General features: G+C 36.3%; 1 protein-coding gene across 2 annotated transcripts in view; it reads right to left on the minus strand.

The window, feature by feature from the left end:
• PDE7B (phosphodiesterase 7B) overlaps nucleotides 1-26,644 on the minus strand; it is a 326,628-nt gene that overhangs the window by 216,036 nt on the left and 83,948 nt on the right. Inside the window, exon 2 of one of the 2 annotated variants that reach the window (XM_077776126.1) lies at nucleotides 2,586-2,646. In XM_077776126.1, the coding sequence (XP_077632252.1) occupies nucleotides 2,586-2,646 (61 nt within the window). Of the gene's footprint in view, nucleotides 1-2,585; nucleotides 2,668-26,644 lie in introns of those variants that run through there. The other variant, XM_077776125.1, reaches the window with a different exon arrangement.

Consider the following 26,644-nt stretch of genomic DNA (forward strand, 5'->3'; position numbering starts at 1 on the left):
TCATGAAAACACTAAGAAAACTTAATAGTCCCTTAAAATATCAAAGAATATAATGTTTTCTCAAGAAATGCTTTAGGAAGCCATAAGGGTATGGTCGCAGGTTCCTTTCAAAGGAAGCACCAAATACTTCAGATAATGGTAAAGAAGTGTTTTGTTGTTATTGTGTGAATATAGATGCCCCTTCTTGAAGGAATATGAGATATACTCTCAGTTACAGTGAGTTACATGTTCATAACTTGATTTTCTCTTGTTTTAAGGGAATATACCATCCGATTTCACTTCTCTTATTAACTTGTACAGTATTGCTGTGAAACGGCAGCCTCTGGGCTTTAGGTGGACACCTGCTAACGGTGGGTTGATCCATGTGTACCAATATCCATAATAATTTTATTTTGGCATTCTCTTTCATCTAAGATTTCAAAGGACTTTGTAAATGTTTCAATTAAATTTTGTAGCAATCCTCTTCAAAAGATAAGTAGCAAAAAGTCTAAGCCTTCTTAGATGTAAGCTCCTTGAAGGCACAGTTTTCACCATGTGAATAAATCAAGCTCTCTAGACATGGTATTATTTTTGAAACCAAATAAATATTTACCATCTATTTTAAAGGTAAAATGCACCATTGTTCTTCCTATTCCATCTTTATTTTCCCTGTGTCCTCAAAACTAACAAAAACTTCCATTCTCATAATTACTTCATATTGTTTAGTTCTCTATCACTAAGAAAATAGAAATTTAATAAACTAATGAAATCTGCAAGCTTAATTAATATACTGCTATTGCCAAGGACATTTATATTTTGAAAGAGAGGTCATGCCTTAATTTGTTTCGGATAAATGATCTAATTATGTAAAGTGTTTAGGATAGACTCCACCTCTCACATATTTAAGAGCTTAATTAATTTTAATTGTTATGATAGTAAAAGTAATACAGAACTGGTTAATATAAGTATATTTCTAATTTTTGAATATTCTATAATGTGGCGGATTCACTGGGATACATTTTGTGGCCAGAAATGTCTTCTGGCAGCTATATAAACCATTCCATAATCCAGAAGAGATGGAAAGATAATTGGCCTTACTTTAAGTGAGGCTAAGCCTACCAGCAGTAGCAAACAGTGTATTGCTGTCCCTGTCCTAGCTATAAACTAAACAGGTAACTCACAGGGAAATCAGGACAAAGGAAAATTCAGGCAAAATAGATGATGTGCTCCTGTGCTTAAAATCATTAGGAGTTTAAAAAAATGATTAAGATTACTAGATTAGGTAGAAGCTATAATCATATAATATTTTAATGGTATTAAGGTACCCTATTTAACCATTTGCCTCCATTATTACTAACTATAAAATGAGGACAGCACCAACTTCATTTTATTATTGTTAAAATTAAATGAGAAATGTTTTCCCAAATCCAAGGTTGGGATATAATGGCTGGACAAAGGAATTTTTTTTCTGCTTATCTGTCTATCTATCATCTATCTATCTATCTATCTATCATCTATTTACCTATCTATCATCTACATCTATCAGCATTTTTGAGGCATTTTCATGCTTAAAGGATAGGAATACTGGGTATTTGAAATGGTTGTATCGATGCTATGCTATGTTCATTGTTATGTACTTCCAGTAAAATATTCATTTTACAAGGGATGTGTTACTCTATACTTACCATCTTAATTAAAATGAAAACATATAAGAACTGCAACAGAGAGGTTTAAAACACTAGCACAAGAAAATGAGGATCAAATGACTAGGAAAACATGGTGTCTGTTTTTGTTTGTTGTTTTTTTTTTGTATTTTTTTGTTTGTTTTTCAAGTCATGAGCAACTTTATTACATGATTATCTTGGATTATACATTACCAAGACCTTCCCATGCCTCTATCTTGCTGACTGCTTTTGAGTCATCTCAACAATAACCTAAGCTGCCAACATTTGAATTAGTCAAAGAAAATGGACAAAGCTAGAATGAATTTTTTTGATATTTGCTAATGAGTATTAATTCAATGTTGGAATGGATAGGGTAAAATTTTGGTGAAAGTCAAATTTAAGGATTATTTTTATTTATCCAAGCTACTGTTTGTTGTTCTAGTTCAGTAATTGAATGAAATTTAATTGGACAGAGTTTAGTGATTTAAATAAGATCTCAACACTATACCTAAAACTTTACAGTTTAAAAATGTTCATGTCATGATTTGGACTATTTCTCACTTTTTGGTTAAGTGCACCACTTATATTCTCTGTACTAGTTTACTTACCTAATTTATCATTTCTAGTTTAGGAATTACAGTGTGATTCTTACTTTTTCATCACATTTGACTAAATACAAAGCATGCAATTCTGTTATGCTGATGATCCAAGAAAATTGTGAAAGGCTCAGATGCATGATTCCTCACTTACTGACAGTTAATAAAATCAAAACCTGTATCAAGTGTTCCACATATAAATGTATTATACCTGTCTATAAACTCATCAAAAAGCCTGTAAGCCTCTGCAGCATGCAACAAGAGACCGTCAGTAAGGCAACAGAACAAGAGCAAGTCCACTTGACATCCACACACTTTATATATCTAAAAGGAAAAGCCTTCTTACCTAGCATGCAAACACATTTGACATTCTGATCAGGGTTTTCAAACAAGATTTCGCCACACCTCTGAAAGAGAAAGAAAGCCATAATTATTTTCAGAGTTTTAAATCAATGTTCCCAAGGCAGTGTGTCCACGCAAACTGATACCACTATAACATTATTCTGATTTTCTTGTTTTTCTTGGTTATCTGAGTCTAGGGACTTGTGTCATGAGTAGGTATTTTCCTAGTAGTAAACTATTTGAGAGGTAAGTTGGGATGGAGTGTTTCTTCATGCCTCATGCCTCTGCCTAGGTTGATTCTGTGTGTTCTTCTGAGGAGTCATGGCCAGAGATGCATTCGGTGTTTAATATTTTCTGTTTCAGTGGAAGCTATGCAATCTACTAGAGCTAATAATCTGAGGTTAATCACTCTCAAAATTGGTCCTTCCCCAGATGGGAATTATTTAAACTACTCACTCTGCAATAAAACACAGACATTGTTAAACACAAAACTAGGTGGCCTATTCTTAACTCTCTGAACTTGAAGGAAACAAATAAGGAAATGATGAAAAGGTGGCACTCATAAATGCTCTTCCTGAACTCACAGACTCATGGAAATAGCACATGGAAATAGCAACTTTCTTATGTATATCTTAGTTTAAACTTGCTTGTTAAAAATTTTTGTGCAAGGTAAACTCTGGAGATAACAATCAGCTATTTAAGATGCACTACACTTATGTATATGACTGATAAATGGTTATTACCTGAAAATATAAATGAATCCTCCAAAATAACTAAGAAAATAGCAAATAGTCCAATAGAAAAATGGATAAATTAATTAACAATGCATGGAAGAGGAGATCTGAATGGTCAGTAAACACACAGAATAAATTCAACCACACGAATAATCAAGAACCAGCAAATTGAAGACAAAATGAAGTCTATTTTGAATTCACCTGTGTGGCAAGACACAGGAGTCTGGTAACAACAATTGTTATCAAGAGTGTAGAGAAAGGGATACTTGTAAAATGATAAAACCACTTTGGAGAAAAATTTGCAAAATCTAGTAAAGTCAAAATGTACATATCTTATGACATAGCAATTCATCTTCTAAACTGATGACTGGAGAAATGTACACAAATAACATTAATGTTCAGCTACAAAACAGAGAAATATATTATTCACCACTGGAATACTACAAAGTAGTTAAAATGAATGAATTAGGATTATGTATACTTTAAAAACATATATTATGTATGTAGCATGTACATGTAAATATATAAAATCAAATTATATAATGATAATGCTCAAATCTTGTGAAATATATAGTGTTCAAATCATACAAATACATACAATTTTCAAATCATGTAAAACACATAAAAACTGTCTCCGTTTTATCTGAAGTTGAAGATATCTAAAAATAGTACATATTATTTGTAGATATATTAATTTACAGAAAAAGCATAAAACAGGTGATGTATAATGAACATCAAATTCAGGGCTGGGGGAAGATATGCAGAGGATATACATTCTTCATTCATAATTGTGAAATCCTGTGGTATAAAGAAAGGCAGGTTGAGAGGGAAAAGGACAACTCAATTACATACATTCAAACCAATTCATTTTTTGGGATGACCTACATCATGCACAGAGTGATGGACGTTTGGCTCAGGGCCATGAAAAGGAAGCAAGATGCTCTGGTGAATCAAGAGAATGGACTGCTGCCCAGGTTGGTTGCTTCTGAAGGTAGCAAGAGGTCAATAAATATTAGATGGAAAGTCTGCATCATGAGCTTTTTTTCCTGGTTACTCTGCTGACCTACATATCATGTGTTATTTATCATGCTATTTAATCTCTTCATGCTTCATTTCTTTGTAAGTAACATGGGGATGCTAATATATGCCACAAAGTCATATTGGAGAGCAAATGTGAGGATTAACAACCCGTGGCGTCTGACCCAACTGTCTGTTCCTGTTTTGTTTGTGTTTGGCGAAGGTTGAACCCATTCAAATTGCTAGGATCCATTTCCGCATTACCTGCTTTTTTTAAAGTGGTATTTTTATGACCTGAAAGAGTTAATAATTATTTTTAAATGAAAGATCAGAGGCTTCAAAAGTATTTTCAACTTCTTTGCAAAACAAAGTGCTAAGAAGCTTTATTAATCCATATTCTGGGACCTACAAGGAAAGAACTCTGGAGCGCTCCCTTAGCCTTTGTCAATTGTAAAGCCCATACATGTACTGGGATAGAACTTTCCTTCTTTCATTGCAGGGGATGGAAGCAGATGGTAGGTGGAGGTTGCATGACTTCCCATGGCTACCCAAAGCCAAGGGTAACCTTACATATTTGGCCCCTAACAAGGCAGATGGGTGTGGGTGTGGGCAAGGGTGGTGCCATGGGTCGTGTTCTTTTTCCTAGACATAAACAAATCCAGAAGTTTCTGCAACTCCTGAAGCATGAATTCCTTAACAGTCATGGCCTGCCTGGGTTCACTGACCACACAAGCTAATGACCAAGAAGCAAGGGCAGGTGCAGTGGCCTTTCTGAGGTGGTCCTCTTCCTTGTCTTCATCTCTCTGACCATCTGGGAAATGGCTGAGGCACCTCTGACTAGTTCTTTAATTGCTCTGCTTTGTAAAGTTACCTGATGATGGTAACAGATTTTAAAACATGCCCAGAAGGGAATCTGATTGTTCTCAGGACTTGAAAGAAACCAGATTCTTTCCAGTGCATTTTTTCATTGATGCCAGTGTTTACAGGGCCTTGGCTGCCAGGCTCATGCTTGCTGTGCAACCCAGGGCGATGACCCAGTTTAAGAGATTAATTGGGCTAAGCCAAGGGGTCTGAGTCTCAGAAGACTGCAGGAACTACCATGGGGGAAGGTCTCATGCCTTGCTGGGTTCTCAGGTGTGGTAGCTCTCTCTCCTCATGGCTCTTCCTGGTCTTGCGTGCTGGGACTTCTCATCCTGGCTCCCTGCTGCTGGATGACCCTGACTTTAACCTGTTCTGATCACCAGATGTTTTCTCTCCCTATTTCTCAAGATCCCACCTCTCCATAGGATCTCCATTTTTGTTTTGTTTTTGTGCCTGATATACTAATATCAACTCTCCTTGTGTCCTTCTCTCCCAGCCAATACTGCCCTAAATAATAAATAGGGTATAATTATCAAAATCCTCCTCCAAGGGGTTGGATCCTTGTTAGCAACAGCAATTCTCTTGGCATATGATCTTCTTTTATAGCACATAGGATATGCTGCATGTGAACTCATGTATGTAATGACTGTTAACCTCATAGACAGGAAGAATCAAACCACTTTCATTGTTATGCTCCTAGCATGCCACATTATTTTAATCCTGGTGCCTTATACATACCAGACTCTTAAAGAAGATTTGTGGACCAGCTAACTTTGATTTAGCCCATACTGTGGGTTAAGCATTCTTCTAAGCATTGTACATCCATTGCCTTATACTTCCATTATACTCTTTTAAGAGTAGAAAATTGAGACACAGAGAGTGCCACTCACTATAGAGTACTCCCCTCCAGTAAGTGAGAGACTGAAAGCTGACAGCTTACCTGATGCTTGATTAGTATACACAGATTCTTAAATATTGGCTATTGTTGGTCTATTCACTGCTTTGGTCAAATAGACTATGTCTATTTACATCCTCTCCTCTTACTCATTAGCCACTGACTATTTGTCTGAGTTGCAACCTATTAGAGCATAGGCTTTGTATTAGACTAATCTAAGTTCAATTCCTGTTTCTGAATTCACTTACCAACTGCACTATCATGGACAACTTTTTTAGTTTTGTCAAACTTCCTTTCTCATTTGTAAAAACAGGCAAATTTATCTATATCATAGTATCATCATAAGTTTAAATTCATTGTGAACAAGAATGTACCAATTTAAATTTCTGTAGATGAGACCATAAAACAAAAATACAAATTAATAAATCCAATGTTTTCCATAAAATTATATTTTAATTCTCATAGTATTATTTAGGATTAAAAATGAAGAAATCTAATTTTAAAAGTCAAGATATTTCACAATTTGGTTGCTAATTCCTATATATTAAAATTTTTCTATATTAAATCTAAGACTTACCTTGTAGTCAGGAAGAAAAGATGGATGTTTATATTAATATAGAAATATAATACATAAATATGTAAAATGCCATTTCTATCTTAATATTTTTAATTAAAAATATTTAATTTCCATTAGATCACATGTTTCAGCAAAATGTGCAATACAATATATTTCTCTAAAGTGAACTATATTTTTTCATTAATTTCACCACAAAACTAGTTAAGAAAAATTGATATGAGGTGTGATTTTTTAAAAATCACACTAAAGTATTCAGCAAACCTCTTTTTCTTAAGGGAAAATTATATCTGAAATTAAAATATTTAAATATGAATCATAGTAACTATTGTACTCAAAAGAAATTTAAAAATCTTAAGAAAAGAATAGAAACATTAAAGTTAATGAAAAGTTCATACATTGTTCACCTGGAAGCATTTCTAGCATTCTTAAATCAGTTAATATTTTTAATAACTTTAAATAAAATTGAATGCCCTTTTTATTTTTCTGAATATTTCCTATCACTTGAATATATTAGTCTCTCAGTAGGCCTACAGCAATTAATCTTTTATGGTAGGTGTCTTAATATCTTTGGATGGGAGTAAACATTAGTAAATAAAATGCAAAACAGAAATCCTCATTGATTGGTGGTTTGGTCCACATTACATGAGTCAATAACTGTTTTCTGTAAGCAGGTAATGTTAAATGCTATCAGCAAATAATTAATAGGTTGTGATTCTTTGATAAATGTTATCAGCAAATAATTAATAGGTTGTGATTCTTTGATTATTTTCTTCCCATAGTTATAGCTATATTTTTAAAGCAGAAAGGCATTTAATACATGAAATTAGGTGCTTATAAACTGATTTACAGGAGTAGCAGGCTATAGGCAGGGCATCTAGAAATAAGTCTCAAAAATCCAGAATTGACTTATGAGGGGAGCTGATGGTGGGCCACACTGGAAATGTGGAGAAACAAGAGGCATCACTGAAATTGTTAACTTCAAGACCACACCACCAAGGCAATGATCCAAAGATGAGAAAGCTATTGGGATGATTGCTTTGATACCCATGGGGCCATTGACGGAATACTGAAAGCTATTGTAGGAATGCAGAAAGACCCAACATGCCCAAGACCCATGCTTGATAGATCATTAAAACAAACAAAACAAAAAGAGACCTTGATACATAACTAGATCTATTTGGGGGGTGGAAAATGATCAAACCTGAGTTTTCTGAGCTGACGTGCTAATCATGGTTGCTTCTTGGTGAAAAATAAAGCACATCTCATCTGTGCCAGGAGCAACTGAGTCAACTTGGAGCAGGCAAGGCCTCAGCACAGGCTGCTTTCACCCCCATTCTCACCTTCACCCCCACTCTCACCCCATCTCCCAGTCATCTAATTCTGCAAATTTCTCATCCAGGAATTTCTCTAGTGAGGCTTTTAGTAGACAAGGCAAATGCTTGTATGTTGATGCATATGTTTTATTTGTTCACCCCTAAACCTCTAAGTGTCTTGCATGATGACTAGCACATAAAGAGCACTCCTGATGCTAATTAAATGAATGAATGAAGATTTCTTTCCTGAAATTCAGTGGGACATACTTGAAATTTGAGATTATCTGGGGTAGCATGGAAAGAGAATGCTTTCTGAACGTTTGTGTATACACACCAGTAAATGCTGCCATTAGATGCAGCCACGTGACATGGAGCTGTGTGCAGTGATGAAGGGGAAACCTGACATCAAGAAGACATTTCATAATATATGGGTCACTTTCCATCTCACATTTTCCCCCAACAATAAACAGAATGTTACTAATCAAAACCAGACCCCAGAAGATAGGCCTGGAGAAAAAATAGTTTAGGTCTGTAGATCATAAAAAGATAGCTTCTGTTAAGAAACTGAACTTCCCCAAGTCTAACAAGGGCCTAGAAGTTTGGAACTCCATTGTCTATCCAGTGAGTGAATGAATGAATGAATGAATGAACGAACAAACGAACGAATGACCAAACATTCAAAATTATTTATTGAGTGCCTACTCTGTGCAGGAACTGAACTGTGAGTGTGAATACAAAATCAAATGAGTCTTAGGAACCTCAAATGTCCTATGGAAGTTTATTGCTTAGTCTGAAGTCAAGACATAGTACACTATGGGTACCCTCAGTGGTGGGCCCCCAGTGCTGCCTGGGGCTATGAAAGAATGCTTCCAAAAAGAGATAGTGACAGGCCTGATAGGAAAGAGGTGGCTGACAAAGGAGAGGGCAGAGGTAGCTGCCAGTGCAAAGCCCTGAAACCCTGTTGGGACCCTTCAAGTAGCTGCCCAGGAGGAAAGCAAAGCTCTGGTACATCAAGATAGAGGGCTTAATCAAAGTGGTAGTTACAGGTGAGAGGCAAGGTAAGTATGGGCCAACAGTGATTAAAATAATTCTGGGCCCAGTTAGAGAGGCCCGATTGGCTTTTGAAGAACCAGGATGATTAATAAATTCTTTTAGCATTGTAACAGATAATTACAATGTGGTGGTCCCAGATATCTCTCACCAACAGTATTGACTGCAATCTTTTGTTCATTTCTATCTCCAAGAGGGTATACCCAGCCTGTGGTGTTCCTTACTCTTTTTTCTTAAATTATTCCACAGAATGGTATAGCCAAAAGAATAGTCCCTAACCACTCAGTTGAAATCTCATGTGAGGCCGACTTCTGCTACTGGGAAAGCCATTAGCACCTAGTATTGAGCACATCACAATTTCCCCAGCCCTCAAAGGGTGCATTTCCAGGGTCTCCTTTACAGTGGCTCGAGTCCCATCTACTGTGTGGGTGGCATAGCCAGGCCTTAATCTCTAAACACTGTGGCAGCTCTGGGTTCTCTGGTGCCAGAGGACAGCAGATTTGGAACTGGAGCTGATTTCAGCTCAAGCTCATGTTTTCCTTTCTAAGTTTTTCCAGTGAAAGAGCAGATTTCCATCCCGTTGCAGGCTGTTAAAACGTCAGACTAATAAGTTTTCAACAATCTGTCAGTGCAGATCTCCAGCAACAACCTGGCACTGTCTTTGAATTGGGGCCTCATCGTCCAACCCAACCTCAGCCAGTCAAAATAGGAGACACACTAGCAAAAGGAAAAAAAGATAATCACCTCGAGCTGAGTACAAACTCTTAACAAATCCATTGTTGCCAACAGTCAACAGCAAATCTGTGGGTTATATAACCTGAAGTGACCCTTCAGGCAGGGCCATCCCTCATAAACCTCTAATTAGCTATGGTTAGAGGTTACTTGAAAGATATTAATACTATTTCTATTGGAGAATGAGCCTACCAAGCTTTTAACAGCTTTGTTTTCTCCTTTAGTCAAAGAACAAAATGTTAGCTCAATGGCGTATGCTTTCTATTAGAGAAGTGCCAGCAGCAGCAACCTCCAGAGAGTCTTCCAACATTTTATTACATACCCCTATTTCTAAATGTTTAACAACTACTAATTACGAACAAAAACTTGGAAAACCTGGTTTTAGCCCAAGAGTAATTTTTTTGTTGTTGTTATTAAGCAAACATCCAGAATGCAGAACTTGTGTTTTCTGTCATTGCAGCCATGGACAGTAGAGGGCACTAGAAAGGCTATATGTCTAATGTGTGGTGGGACCCAGTAGGGAGATCCTGGGGTCAGCTGATGCACAGGTTCAGAATTGCTGCATATTATGTTGTTCTCTCTAGTATATGCAGACTTTCTACACGTACTTTTATTCTTGATTTTCATTGCTCATATTGGACTGCACATTGAATATCTCATTTTTCATTGTGTAAAAACAATGGCTACAGCTTCTGATCAAGCACAATTTTAGCAGAATCTGTACCTGTGAAGCCTGATGGCATGTGGAATGTAACTGGGGTATCTCTCTAATGCACCCAGTTATAGCAACAGAGTGGGCATCATGGTCCAAGGCACTTTGGGAATAATTTTGGTATGGGCTCTGAGAATTGTCCTATAGCAGATACAGAAACGTAAACCACAGATCTTGATAAAGATAGCAAAAATTATGTCAGAATTTTGCCATGCCATTTCATCTTTATCTCCTCAGGGCCCTAAGCATTGATTGTCTTTCAGAAAGACACTTCTTTAAAAGCATAAATACTTAACTTTTATGAAGTGAATGTGTATAGTGGAAAGAAGTGAGAGTATCCGGATTCATATCCCAAATTTATCCCTCTCTAGCTGTGTGATCTTAGGCATAGTGTTACTTACCTTTTTAAACCTCCCTGTAGAGGAGAGGTAGTAACAATGCTCACTCCTTTACCGAAACAATTAATGTAATTTGTGTGAAAGCATCTTGTATACTCTGAAACCCATAATGGGGCCTGGTGTGCATATTGTTTTGTAGAAGGAAAGAAGTGGAAAATGGAGAGGGCCATTTGGTGAGACTATGTGCAAGATACAGTTCTACTGCTTAAGTCAGGGGAATTTGTGAGGAGAGATATTTTACTCCTTCCATGATGGAGAGCACCAGTCCCTCAGAGGGTAACTGCAAAGCCAGAGTAGTCTAGAGACCAGAGGTTGGCAGGGCAGGATTGAGGTGGTAAGCCCAGGCTGGGGAGAGCAGTAGCCTTTGAGAAAGCATTAAATTAGAGAGGAAGCAGAGTCTCATGTGAGGTGTAGATCTGTGGAAATGCAGGAAAAAGAAGAGACACTATGTGAAGATCTGTAGCTTGGTCAAGGCAGCTCTAGTACCAGAAAAACACACTGCTAATCTGGGAGGGATCTGAGATACCACTATGGCCAAACAAAGTCACTTTATAGATGTAGCAAACAAACAAGTCCAATGGAGTTAGGTGACTTTCCATTTCAAGGTCTTTGATGATCAGACTATGAGCTCTTGAGTTCAAAACAAGATTCCAACATTTGCCAAATGCATCACCCTGGGCAAGTTATTCAGTAATTCTTTTCCTCAATTTCCTTACATGTCAGAAGATATCACTACTGCCTACACCATGGGCCTAGAATAGTGGCTGGTAAAAGTAAGTACCCAATAAATTATTACTTTCAAGAATAGACAATTATTTGGAAGCAGAGAAGCCATGAAAACCATGGCTTTTTCAACTGCCATTCAGTGTTACCCCATGTTATCTCCTTAATTTGGACATTGAGCTATTGCCCTGGGTAGCCTCAAGGTGCCTGAAGCATGCATACAGGGATAGAAGCCTGTAGTACCTGATAGATGGGAGTGGTCAACTAGGATTTGTTTAATGAATGAATGGGAAATCAGAGGGCAAAGAGCAGATTGAAAACTGCTCGATCCTTATTAGACAATAAACTCTAGTTGCTACAAGGGAAGGATTTCAAGATCTAAAGTCTCACTTTTGTTGAATATTTCATTTAAAAAAGTCATTCAGCAAAACTTCACTGAGCTCTTTCCAGTGCAGCAAAAGCAATTATCTGTATTTAGCTGCTTATTGCTGCATTTTCTTATTAAATTTAGTGGAACCTATATCAATTTTGATTACATTATTCTCAAATAATTCTTGTGTGTTTCAAGTCCTAACTAAAGACAATCAACCAGACTTTTTGTATAGTGGACATGTCGACTTTAGAAGCTTCCTAGAGACCATTTGGTGCCCAGAGACTGTGCCTGATGCGCTCTTCTCCTTAGCATTGAGGAAGGGGGAGGTATCCAAATGAGTTTGGGAAAGAGGTTTCTCATACATTGGCCACATCCTGATGGGTGTCCAAGAGTTTGTGAATAATGTATTCTGATTGGATAGGGGAGAGAGGAACTAATATTGAACAAGTCTTCAGTAGGAGTTGAAGGCACAAGATAAGCTAGAAGGGTGTTTGTTCTGATTAACAAACTGTGGGTGCAAAGGCCTGTGGGTGCAAAAGGAGATTGAAGAAATGAAGTCAGTAATGGCTAGAAGGGGTTGGACTTCAGATAATCAGGTGAACTGGGAAGTTGTCAGGGACCAGATCACACATGGCCCTGTGGGACTCCATTTAGTGATTGGACATGTGCCTGGGTTCTGTAGGCCATGAGTCTAAACAAAGTCATTGCAGGTCACAGGCCATCTGTTCAAGGCAATAGAGAAATCCCAGAAATGTTTAGAAAGCTTTTATAATGGGAATACTGTACAGCAGTCACGTTTGCTGACTGATGTTGCTCTTCACCACACTTGGCAGTATCTTTAAGTGGGAAAAGTGTTTTACCATGTGAGGCACCACCTTATATTTGAGTGTTTAATAATATTATCTTTGGTATCTCTAATACTCATAGTTTTGACAATCAACGGAGTTAAGGAATACCACCAGAATGTTACTTTTTCTGATTCTCCAGTATTACCGCACACAGGGTACTCACAATCAGATAGATTTCTTCAGATTTGCTGTAATCCATATAGCCTGTACAAAGGGTAGATCATGGAAATAAGAATGTGGTTTGTCAAATTTCCAAGTCTAGCATGAATATATTATGAAGAACAAGGTCTTTAAAACCAGGCATAGGGTGAAGACTGAGACCACATTGAAGGGGTGATTAGCAGACAAGTCCACAGATCCCAGAAGATGACAGAAGTAGGGTCCTGCAACCAACTCCTTCCCTAACACTTGAGGTGGAATCTTCTAGAACCTACTGAGAAAGCATGCTGTACCTCAAGAAAATCATTCCTTTATTCCACTGTCACCTTCAGAGTGAAAATCGAACCAGAACAGGACTCCAGGTTCTTGCCCCTCAAGCTGACATAACATGCAGCCTGTCCCTCTGCTGCCCCTGGAAGACCGACACTGTGAACATTTGGAAAAAAACAACGTTTTGTCTGATGTGTGTGTTGCCAACAATATGTACTCATAATCACTAAACTCCAGCCATCTGGTTGAACTGTCCAAGCTTTAGACATTGGTTTTCTTGATTTACCCTGCAATTTCTAAGTTACTTTATATGACCCTATAGACAGCAAAAGCTTCATAGACAATATCAGCAATACCTCCAAATCATTGTACAGACATCACGATTTGGAGATTCATGGGACCTCATCCAGCTGGTAACTGAATGGATATTTATACAGGACAAAGGAATACTTATAATGTGCTCCTTGCAGCTCAGTGCAGTAATGCTCCTGTATATAAACCAACAATTAAATGTAATCCTATACACTTATAGTTTTAAAAGAAATTCAAACCAGTCCTTGGAATTAAATAACCCCAGTGCTAGAGAAAATGACTTCCAGAACATCAAGCCTAACATGCAAACACAGGGCCTCTGAGCCACAAAGGAACAAACACTTTTCCACAGGGATAAGGGCTCGTTGTATAACTACTTGTGAGGTCAAAGATCCAGATGTTCCCACAGACAATCAAAAAACTATTACTGGTCAAATTGTATTGACCATCTCTGTACGGACAGCTCTGAGACATGGATTTGGCCTCAGAAAGGAGATTTCTGTAAGTTCTACTGGCAATCAATGGCAACACCAAGATAGAGCTGGAAAATCCAATATCTTGGAGAAATAACTGATAGGTCTTATAAGCTACAAGTGAAAATGAAAGTCCATGAAAATAGTGTATATTTTGCTAATTGTGGCATTCTGCTTTGTTATAGCTTACTAATCCTTACATTACACTTTGATAAGAGCAGTATTAAAATGTCACGTCCTGTTGGATCTCTTTCACTGAAAGTAGGGACTTTTTGTCTAGTTCACTGTTCTTCCCCAGCACCTAGATCATTTGTCACATCCTAAGCTGTCAATAAATATTGCTTAAAACAGAGAACGAACACATGATTTGGGGCAAAAATATACCCAGTCCATTCATTACAATATGGCAGTCAAGTCAAACATCTGTGAGATGGTGAAAATTCAAATTAAAAGAGAAGAATAAAGTGAGCAAAATTGTATGTAAAATTTAAGTAAACTCAAATTGCAAGTTTTGATGCCATTATGCCATTAAGAAATTGGCATCTGGCATGTGAAGTGAATATACTATGAATGCTTTAAGTGGAGTCCAAACCAAAGGCAAAGATTTCTCCAAGTCTTTTATTTCTGAACTGTAGTTTTCCCTGAAGAGCAAGAATCATAAACACTAGTTTTTCAACCAGCAACTCTTTCAAACAAACAAAATTTGTTCTCAGATCTTCTTGGTAAAAGTCCTTATCAGGAAACAGGAGTAATATCTGTATTCCATCTCATTAGTATCTGCTTGGAGGGTTAAACCAGTGAAGCGCTTTAAGTGTCTGATGAGAAAAATTGTATAAAGGTCACTTAGGGATTACTTAGGTAGTAGGTACTGTGTTGTTGATATTTTATAATACTCATTCTAATCATTTTATTGTCTCAAGACCCTCTTTCAGCCTTCTTAACAATGATCCTTGATGTGAGATTTCATTCTTATTACTATGAACTCAAGGAATCTTCATTAGCTTTTCTGTAAATGTCTGTCAGCTGACATTGCAATATGACATGTATTCATCCATTAATAATGCTCATTAAGTAACAAGTGCTCAGAAAACTAACAGATTTTTGTTTGTATTGAATCTTTTTAACCTAATGACATAAAATTCTCTTCTCTGTGTATTTTTAGCAAAGCAAGAAAGAAATTGAACACAAAATAGCAAATAACCTTAGGAGTGAAATAATGCTTATAGACTCATTGTATTAATTTACTAGCCTTAAATTTCAAAAACCTAGGCTAGATAGGGGCTGTGTCTTAGCTTTGAATCTGAGGATCAAGCAGAATGTAAGGCATAAAGCAAATGCCTAAGAAATACTTTTGTGCATGGCTGAATAAGGAAAATGTAACATACCAAGGAATCTGGTCATCAGTTAAATTCTACTCAACTCAAATATGTCAATACAAGCCTTTCTGGATATCATTCTTAGGTATGAAATGTGTGTCATATCCACACACATACATACATGCACACACGATATATATTGCTTAACTGTTGTTTAATGTGTTGTAGTTTGGTGGTTAAGAGTCCAGTTTTGTCTGGAGTCTTGTAACAGTGACATTGAATCCCACCTCTACCATTTCCTAGCACTTTGACCTTGGGTATTGTCTTATTCTTTCTCTCACAGCCTGTTTCCTCACCTGAAAAACTGAGACAACACAGAGGTGTTGAGAGATTAAATGTGATTAGCACATGTGAGGTTCTTAGTGCAGTGCCCAGTACATAGGAAGTGGACAGTATATGCATCTGTAAATATTACACTCTTACACTCTGGCCTTCATCAGAGTCAAGTAAACAGAAAAAAAAAATAAAACCTCTTATTTCTCACTCTGGACATTGTACTACATCCATGTAGTTATAGGTCTACTTCTCTATTCAGTGTGTCTACCTTCTTTTCTCCATATGTTCAAACTCTCCATATCATTTAAGGCCCAGAAAACATGGTGATCTTTTATTAAGCTTCCTGATATTTTTGAGCCTGAGTTAACCTTTTTCTTTCCTGAATTTCTTATCATTCTTGTAGCCACTTTCCATTTTCTAGGTTACATTTTCATTACTTTGTCTGTAGACCATGAGCTCTTTAAGGCATGAATCTAGATCTGCTTTATGTATTTCACATATGTCCTCATCAGCCTCTGGAACAGTGTGTGTGTGTGTGTGTGTGTGTGTGTGTGTGTGTGTGTGTGCGCATGTGTATGTGTGTGTATCTTAATGAAAAATATTTACCAAGCATCTGTTTTTAAAACCTTGTTGCTACCCTGCCTTATTGTACAAGGATTTGGAGATAGATGTAGATTTCTTTTGGTAGGCATATGTGCTTGTTTATATGCTGATAACCCCCTGTCCCCCCATACACACATCCACACACATATATTGCAAAGGATACTAAACCTAGCTTAAAGTCGGGAATTAAAACCTCCAAATGTCCAAAAAGTAACATTTATTTTACAGTGCTAACCTCATTGTGGAATAAAGTTGTTCGTGTTGAAACCTCCTATTTACTTTGAAGTTATTAAGAGAGGAGACGTTCTCTTGTAACACTTCCTGTAATATATTTTGTTGCTATGATTCCAGGAAAAATTTTTGATCGGTGTTACTCATTTATTACAAATGAAAATATTAAACTTTTGGAATCAAGGAAGTAATGTTCAGTTGCTTTCTTGGCCTGCCACCATTCATACCTTTCACGTCCTCTGTTGCCAACATTCTTTTAGAGCCAGCTCTTTGTTAGTGAAACATTTCTTCATCTAAACCCCAAGAGTATTTTTTTTTTTCAAAATGAATAATCTTGATGTTGGATAACGTTTTTGATTTCATCTCTATAAACAGGTCATCAGTGCTTCACATGCTATTGCTGATATCAGATCATCGAAGATTATTCTTTTAAAGAGAGCACTTAGTTGAAATTGATGAATAAAGAGGTAAATTATGGTATTGTCTCAAAATAAAGTTCTAAAACCAAGATCTGATTTTGAGTATTTTTATGTTAATGACTCACTGGGCATACATATTAGTTACGTAAAATAATTACTAGCCTTTATTTTATTTTCAAGTTTTAGCCCCATGAGTGGCTTTTACTCCCTAAAAAGGAAAAAGTAATATCTTTCTTGACCTTTAACGTGCAAAACCTGTAATGTACGGCAAATTTTAAGGAAGATAAAATACCAGCCAACCTATTAACAACTAATGTTTCAAGCATGTGGTTAGGTGAGTTGGCAAGAACGCTTCTGCATACGGAAACTATTTTGATGATCAGAATAAGACAGCCAAAGAGCTCTGGCAAATGAGACTTTTAAAAAATGAAATATAACACAAACTTTCAATTACACATGTAACTCCAAGTGGCCTCAGAAATCGTACGGTGAATGATAAAGTAAATGTAAATTAAAGTCTTGGTCATGCAAGCACCACTAGTATGTCTGGGAAGGGAATATCCTGCAAGCAATTTTTATGACATTTTTGAATTCTCGCTTATTTTCTCGCTCTGTTGCAAAGGCCAGAAGCCTCAGTGTCTTCTTTGATTTCTCCCTTTGTCTTGCTACCTCCCACTCTTACTTGCCTCTACCTCAAAACGATTTAATGACTTTTCAAGTCCTTTGGCTGCAGCTCAAATCCATCTACCTTTCCCTAGGCCATGGCCAGAACCCAGTTCTGCACAACTCCCTAATAAAGCCTCCCTTCTTAACTGTTCTAATTGTCACACAGTGGCCAAAAAGGTCTACAGTCTGAGTCTGTCATTTCCCTGCTCAGAGGCCTTCCATGGCTACCCCTCACTTCAAAATAACCCAGAATTCTTAGTCTGGCACCAAGGGCCCTATATCTCCTGGCTCTTCAAATGGTACCTTACTTTAGGGTGCCACTTACTGAGATATCCTCTCAAAGCTTCATTATTCTGTGCATCTTTCAGCCCCTGCACCTTCACCAAGGAGCTCCTCCTTACTGTCTTTCAGCTTACAGCTTTGACCTCACTTGCTCTTCCTGGTGGCCTTCTTCCACCTCCAAAGTTGTGGTGAGTGCCTCTTCTAGACACTTTGGAACCACCCAGGATAGATCCTGGGAGCATTAATCACACTGAGATCATTCCTGAGACTAAAAATCAAGTAAGGCCTCTAATTTATCTTCTATTACCTTCCTGGAGCCTTACACAGTGTCTCATATTTAATTGCACTTAATAAATGTTAGTTGAATGAAGGAAGAAAGGAAAAACCAGGGGTTAGGACATGTGATCCTAATAGAGTAAAAGGGAACACCGATAAAAGTCTACGTAGTCATCCAAGAGTAAGTAAAAACAGTTCTGGATATCCAAAGTATGAGAACACCTGGATTCAAAACAAGAACCAACTTAAACAATAAAAACCCTTGACATCAGATACCAGAGTTTTAGCCTTGCTGAAGAACAAAGCCTTTTGGAAGTAAGACAGACACATTGCATACTTATTGTTTGTTATCAGCATGAAAGAGATTCACTGGAAAAGAGCAGAATCCAACGTAAGGAGATTGGTTTTATTCTTGGGGACCTCTGCTTATTGTGTAAATAGAGAGACATCATCTGCATGATCTGCTGGCATTTTGAAGTTTAGATGTCTTAAAGAAAAGAAACTTACAATCAAATTTCAAGACTAAATGCCTCCTTTCTGTGTATCAACATACTCATATATTTTGGGACCCATATTATATATGACTAAACATATAGCTGAAAAATTGTACAAGACATTAAAAGTGTTTAGGAGAAGAAAGATCTAATCAGTTGTAAGTTTTTAATACTTATAATTACTATGCTAATTTTATGGTTGTAGTTTTTGAACTAAACTCTATTTTCTTGCTTACTCCCAACCCAAAAGAGATAAGGAAATTTTATTTGTTTTGGAAAAATAAATTTAATTAAGGAAAAGATACACTTTCTGTTTGAGGTGAGCTCATTTAAAATGGCTGAAAGTTAAAACCCAAATTCAATTTTAAGCAGTGACAGTGGCCAATGCATGTAAATAAATTCTGCCCGCCCACCAGATCGAGCTTAAAGACCACTTTCTCTGTCATTCATCCCCATCCCTCATGTCACACTGCTTTGTATGCTTTGTATATTATGTAGTATCTCTCCTCTCCAAATCTTTATGGCAATTTGAATTTTTTCTATGGTCAGCATTTCCTGCCTTATAAGCAATATTTTTATATTAGGATTCATTACTCCTGTTTAGATTTTAAGCTCTTTTTAATAAATGTTTTGTTTTTGAGAGAGTAAGGGAGGAGAGGCAGAGAGTGAGAGGGAGACAGAGAATCCCAAACGGGCTCTGCAGTGTCAGTGCAGAGCCCAACACGGGGCTAGAACTCATGAACCACAAGATCATAAGCCAAGATGAAATCAAGAGTCTGATGCTTAACTGACTGAGCCACCTAGGTGCCCCTAGATTTTAAGCTCGTTAAAGGATGGAAATATTTCTCCTCTTTGGATCCCCAACATGGCCTAGATAACACAATTAATTGTTACATTAAATCTCTGACAAATAGAAATAACAAATATGTATTTGCTTTGCTATTGTGTTTTTTACTTCATTACCAATAACACTTACAGAATTCTAAGGTGTCTAGAAGCATGAAAACTTGGTGAACAGTAACATTTATCTTGTGAGAATCCTTTTCCATGCAGTCTTATTTTTCCCTTACTTCCCACTATGATTTATAGATCCCACTGATATAATATTCTCCATATATGTGTGTGTGTATGTGTGACTTATTCATATTCACTTCTGCACATTCATCCAAGATGAACTCTTACTTCATCGAACCTCAATAACATAGGACCATCACATAATTCACTGACTCACCTACCTTCCTCCAAGAAGGCTCACATAATTAGTCTCTCTTAATTTGGATCAGTTTTCCAAGTTGCCTATTTCAATATATATTTTATTTTATGTTTTGTATATAAAGTTAATATATTGCACTTTAAAAATGTGATATGTAAAGATGAATTTATTCTCAAATTCGATTGGCATGAAAGTTATCTGATGTGTTTGTTAAAATGAGTAGTACTTGGGTGCCTGGATGGCTCTGTTTGCTAAGTGTCTGACTTCAGCCCAGGTCATGATCTCATGGTTTGGTTTGTGAGTTCAAGCCTCATATTGGGCTTTCTGCATCAGCACAGACTCCCCCTTTCTCTCCCCTTGTTTCCCACCATCCCACAACTATGCACACATGCACATGTGCTCTCTCTCAAAAATAAATAAATATTTTAAAAAATGGGTAGCCCAGCACTCTACCATGAGATAGAACGAAGAGCAGGACCTAGGAATCTCAACATCTAAGAGCAACTGCTGGTGGTGCTGATGCTAGTGTTTTTTAGGGTTATCTTGGAAAATAGGAGAGTTGGACTAGATGTTTCTCACCTCTTTCTGGTCCTAATTTTTTTTTTCTATTGTGATTTTCTTTCAAATATAGTCTAGTAATGAGCAAAGAGTATGTTTTCAAACTGTCCCAAGTGCCAGGAAAAGAAGAACACTGAGTCCCAGGTTCAGCTCCATGACCTTAGGCAGGTCCCTCATCACTGATCATCCTTCCATCTCAAAATTATTTGAATTCATTTCTATAGCTCTTGTTTGCTTCCTTTTGTAGACTTAGCCACAAGCAAGGTAAGTCAAGTATACAGAAGAGCAGTTAGGCTAGAAGGATACTATTCTCTAAGGACTAGGCCCTTTATTGACTACATCTTCTGACTTTTTTCCAAAGAATAATTTAATTCAAGAAAAATAAATTGGAATTAGGGAAACAAATTTGAATAGTACTTTGCAATGGCCAGATTTAAAATCTGCACAGTTCATGCATCTTTAACAAAAAGAGATTTTCTTAGTAATTTTAAGGCATTAATCATCTTGTCAGGTTTTACACTTCAGAAAAATAGTCAAAATATACTATCAACTAAATTTTTTCCTCCCAAGATAAGTATAAACAAATATAACTAACCTTATGGATCACAGGGATTACTGTACTTTTACAAATTTACTGAAAAGGGTTGTTTAAAAATATAATATGATTCATAATAGTACTCGGTACTATAGATTGTAGCCTGGAGAAATAGTCTAGAACTAAACCTCATTCTACCTCTGCAAGATAGGAGCTTTTGAAAAATATACTCCATTTAAAATTGATGGACACAGCAAACCACTAAAATCAAGAAAAGTCCAAATAAGACCAATCCTTCCATCTGGATATAATATAATCCAGTGGAATGATAACAAAATATTGGTTTTGGTTTGTATTTTGTATGTGTTTTATGTGATATTTCACTGCTCTATGGGGACTCTTCTGCTGGTCTATTAAGAAATACCCAGTGTTGACATTCAATTAAGTATTTTAAAAAACATCTTTCTAATAGCTGCTTCTTGCAAAGAGAGATTGCTTCTTTTGGCAATTTGGCTTTCAGTCATTGACAGAAGTTAAATGGCATGTAGCAAAAGGATTTGGAAATCTCAGAAGTATATAAAGATTATTTTGATATTTGTATTTAAATAACTATAACCCAAATGCATGATTAAACAACTTCTTAGTTTCTATACATATCTGGTAAAACAGTATTATTGACAAAGAGTCCTTCTTCTGAACACACATGTATGCACACACACACACACACACACACACACACACAAAACACACACAAGGGAAGACAGAGAGGCAGTGCTTTATTTATGACAGATACTTTCCTGTACTTTTCATGCATTATCTCACAATGACTATCTTTATGCGTGCACTAGGATTTATGACTTGTGCACTCACTTCCAAAATTCACAAATCAATTTAAAAATCTAAATAATTTACTCTGAACAGCAACAAATGTAATGTCAGTTGCTTTTTTTGTAAGAATTAATGGTCATTGTTTCTCAAACCCAGCAGTCTATCTCAGGGTCAAGCTTCAAAGGCAGAATTCAAGAGATATTTAAGATAAATAAGACTGACCTCAATGATGGCTGGCAACATTGACTCGATGGGCTTCTCAATAGGTAGAGTCTCATTGTATTAGAGTGGAAGCTTATTAACATTGCGGATCTCACATACATCCCCATATACCTGCTGAATCAGTCCCTGCACTGTTATGCACACAAGACTCTGAGAACTATGTGTCTAAATCAAAGAGAAGGAACAAAGCTAAAGTGAGATCGATACATATATTTGACTAATGAACCTAACCACATGTGACGATTCTTCTAAAGCAGTAACTTTCAAATTGGTTTTGGGGAACCACATGGTTTTCATATATACTTAAGTTCAGGGAGAGTACCAATTACTTGACAAATATTTTTAAGTAGTTAATACATAATAAAAAATATGTACAATTAAATGGTTCTTTAATGATTTTGATAAAACATAGATCACTATCGAGCCACTCGTAAGGTCAGGGATAGGGTGTGCCCTGCCATCTCTGACCTTATATTTGAACTTCTCATGTGTGTGTCCTTGAGTGGAACAATGATGGTACTGCAGGTCTGTGTGTGTCTGCTCATAAGAAATTAACCCAGCAGGCACATTATTATTATTCTGTGTATCTCACTCAGTGTATCTCACTCAATCGAAGGCAGGTAAGTTCAGGCGCATTTGCTCAACACAAGCTGCATGGTAGAGTAAGTCACTGAATACTAATGACATATCAGAGACCAGTGCTGTGCATTCGAATTATAATTCAAGCCACATATGTAATTTTAATGTTTCTAGCAGCCACTTTATGAAAAAGAAAATAGGAAAAACCAAAACTGAAACAAGAAAGAAGGAAGCAATGAAATTAATTTGTTAGAATATTTCATTTAACTCAAGGTATCTAAAATATTATTTCAGCATCAAATTAATGGCAAAATATTTTTACATTTTTTTGCACTAAATCCTCTAAATTCCATGTATATTTTATGCTTATGGCAAATCTCAACCAGGAGCCACGTGTAGATAGCAGTTACAGATAAAACTTGTACATGAACTAGTAGGTGCTTCTTCATCTTAGTTTATATTTCTCCTAAACTTAATGTAAGTTTTATGTATTATTGAATCAATTTTTACATTTATAATTTAAAAATGTAACAGGAACTTTTAAATTAGAAATAAGTCTCTTTTTAAAACCAGAAATTTGGAAAGAAAATGACAATGGATTGTACAAGCGCATAAAAATAAAACACTAACTTGATATACTGACATAAACGGATTTTGTCACCACTGTTCACCACATTGGGAGCAAATTGAAACCAGTGTGGGGAAGAAGCTCCTAAAGAACCACTTGAAATTTCATTGAGTATTATTAGTGACAGTATTCACTTTTTACAAAGATAAAAGTCACCCAAGTCTTCATGGTATTTTAGGCCGTGAAATTTTTGCACAGTGATCCTATCCTTTCTGCCAACTTACAGTGTTATTTTAAAACAAAACATTGTGAGCATAAAAGTAAGATTCTCAGGTTAATTTAGCATAAATGTTACAGGAAAAAACTGGAGTAATGACAAAAAGTATTATATAGTATGTGGGGAAGAAACACCTTTTTCTCCAGAGAAGGCTCATTAAACTGTGTGCTAACAAGTATAATAGATGAGTAGGCTGCTATTGTAAAGGCAATTAGACAATTAGCAACATAGTGTTAAAGCCCAGAAAATAGTCGAAGGACATGAATACAACAGAAGTGATATATTTATTTAAAGCCTCAGGATTATGTATAATATTTATAAATTCAACATTTCGAGACCATCACTATGGCTCATTTTCATTTTCCTTCTTTTTGTTTAGTAGGTTTTTGCAGGAAAAACATGCTATATTATTAAACACTTGGCACAGAGAAGAAATGGTGAGGTTGAGTGGATAGATTGGTTTTTAACATACCAACAAACGAAACGACAAAAAAGTAAAATAATAAGAGTTTTTTTAAAAAAGCTATGGAAGGCAGTTTATAAAGCATGTTAGGGAAAAAATGGTGTCTTGTGCCTTGCATAAAAGCTATTTCTAAAAAGCTATTTATGTGTCATAGGAGAATATAAGCTGCTAAAAAGATATGACAAGGCAATGGTTTAAGATCATTCTAACTGTAAATATCATTAAGACATTGTCTTTAAATCACAGCATTGGGGTGGGGGACAGGTCAATATGTTCAGTGTTCTAGATTTTTTCATACCAAAGTTCCTTGAGCGTTTATGGCAAGGTGCTGATAAAAATTCGTTTTTAAGAAATTTCCTCTAGTGAGGTATCTCTCAAAAAATTGGTTTCACTGGTTTGCATACCTTGCTGACTTTTTTTTTTGTCATAAACATAACAAGCTCAATTTGGAAGTGCAGGATTGCATTACAGTAACACTTAAAACCACAGAGAAAGTGTCAACAGTGAAATACACTTGACTGGAAACGTACCTGAATATCTAGCTGAGGCAGAGAGTGAAATATCTCCTTCCTGGATAATCTGGGATTTTTTTTTTTTAATGGCATATTGGATGTCTTATAATGTTATAACACTTTCTATGGACTAAATGTCCTCCACAATTTGTGTCACCCTAAATTCATATGTTAAAACCTGACCTCCAAATATGATAGTATTAGGGGGTGGGACTTTTGGGATGTGATTGGCTCATGAGGGTGGAGCCCTCATGAACGGGATCAGTGCCCTGATAAAAGAGACCATGGAGAGCTCCCTTGTCTCCTTCCCCCATGCAAGGAGAAGATGGACATCTATAAACTGGCAAGTGAGCCCTTGCCAGACACTAAATCTGTTGATGTGTCAGTCTTGGACTTCTCAGCCTCCAGAAATGTGAGAAATAAATTAGTGTTGTCTAAGCCACCCAGTATGTGGTATTTTTGTTATAGCAGCTTACACAGACTAAAATGGCATTCACCAGGGTTCCCTGAAGATCTGACCCAGCTAAGGAATCTGTCATTGACACTCTCCATGTTGAATTCTTGTCAATTAAGGAATTAATATTTGTTAGATATTTTTAACAACTTACTTTTAAAATAGAAGAATTTCTACTTTTCTTTCAGCTTCCATTTCAGTGTAATTGAAACTATTCTAAGACTGTCATACAAACTATTAAAACTGTTACCATTTGCAGCTACTTATTCAGTTGAAACAAGATTTTCCCCATATTACAGAAAAAAATAAAATATAGAAATATGTTGCATTCTTTGATATAAAACTACAAATATCATCCATCGCCCATTCACATTTTTACGTTATTAAAACATCTCCATTCTTTTCACTGACTTTACAAGTAAAAGCTCTTATTTTGAAATTAAAAAAACCTATATATTACTACAATGTTTTTATCTCTTTCATTTATTGGTAATTTTGTATAGGATATGCTACTCAAGCCATCTTAAAAAAATTTTAACAACTCAAAAAGTTTTAGAAACTCAAAAAGTTTTAAAAGCTCTGTTTTAAACCAAACGTAATGTGGTGGAACAAGTCCTGATCTAGAAATCAGAAGACCTGTGTTTGATTTCAGACCATCACCAAGTAGATGGTATGACTTTGGGCAAGTCATCTGGCCTCGCAGGCTCCTGGAATACTCACCTATAAATGAGCATCTTTGGATCACTGGATGTGTTCTGAAGGTTGTCTTACATCATATTCTCTCCTATTCTCTCTTTGCTCCAACTGCCTTAGCTTTATCAATTCTCCCCATCATGCCAGGCACCTTCCTACCAGAAAGTTTTTGCACATGCTGTTCCCTCATCCTGGAATATTCTTGTCTTTTTGTTTAACTCTGACTTTTGCTTAAATTGTCAGCTCAGTCATTGTCCCTTGAAGCAAGGGACTTCTTGCTCATCCCTCAGATGAAGTCAGTCCCTCTAGAATGGACCTCTACTTTATGGATTATTATCATTGCTATAACTTCACATTTATTTTGATAATTCTTTTATTAATATCTGTCTCTTCTTTTAGATTGTAAGCTGTATGAGAGACAATAGAGACCTTATTTTTTCCAACAATGATGATCTTAAGCAAGTTTTTTAAGCAAATGCCTTAGTTTTTTCCCTCTTTAAGATGAGGATACAGATAGTACCTACCTTATAGGACTTATGTGAGTTTTAAAGAGATAAATTACATAAACACCTAGAACATTACCTGTCACATGGTAAATATTTCATGAATTTTATCTGTTGAATGAATACATGTATTTTAAAAATTATTTTATTTTTAAAATATTTTATGTTTATTTACTATTGAGACAGAAACAGAGCATGAGTGGGGGAGGGGCAGAGAGAAAGGGAGACACAGAATCCAAAGTAGGCTCCAGGCTCTGAGCTGTCAGCACAGAGCCCGACGTGGGGCTCAAACCCATGAACTGTGAGATCATGACCTGAGTCGAAGTTGGATGCTTAATTGACTGAGCCACCCAGGTGCCCCAAAATTATTTTAGTATATATAAAACTTTGCACTTATCAATATCTCAGAGATTTCTCTCCTGTCATTAAGTTGTTTTGAAAAAAAATGATTAAAAATCTGTATTCAAAAAGCGACTATAAGGGTGTTTATTTCTTTACAACAGAACATTTAAGTTTCTTACAATTTTGAAAATAATAAATAGCACTGTGATAAATGTATTTTTACAATTGGTTTAATAATTAATTTTG

This window comes from Crocuta crocuta, unplaced genomic scaffold (assembly GCF_008692635.1).
Source record: "Crocuta crocuta isolate KB4526 unplaced genomic scaffold, BGI_CrCroc_1.0 scaffold25, whole genome shotgun sequence".
Taxonomy (NCBI): domain Eukaryota; kingdom Metazoa; phylum Chordata; class Mammalia; order Carnivora; family Hyaenidae; genus Crocuta; species Crocuta crocuta.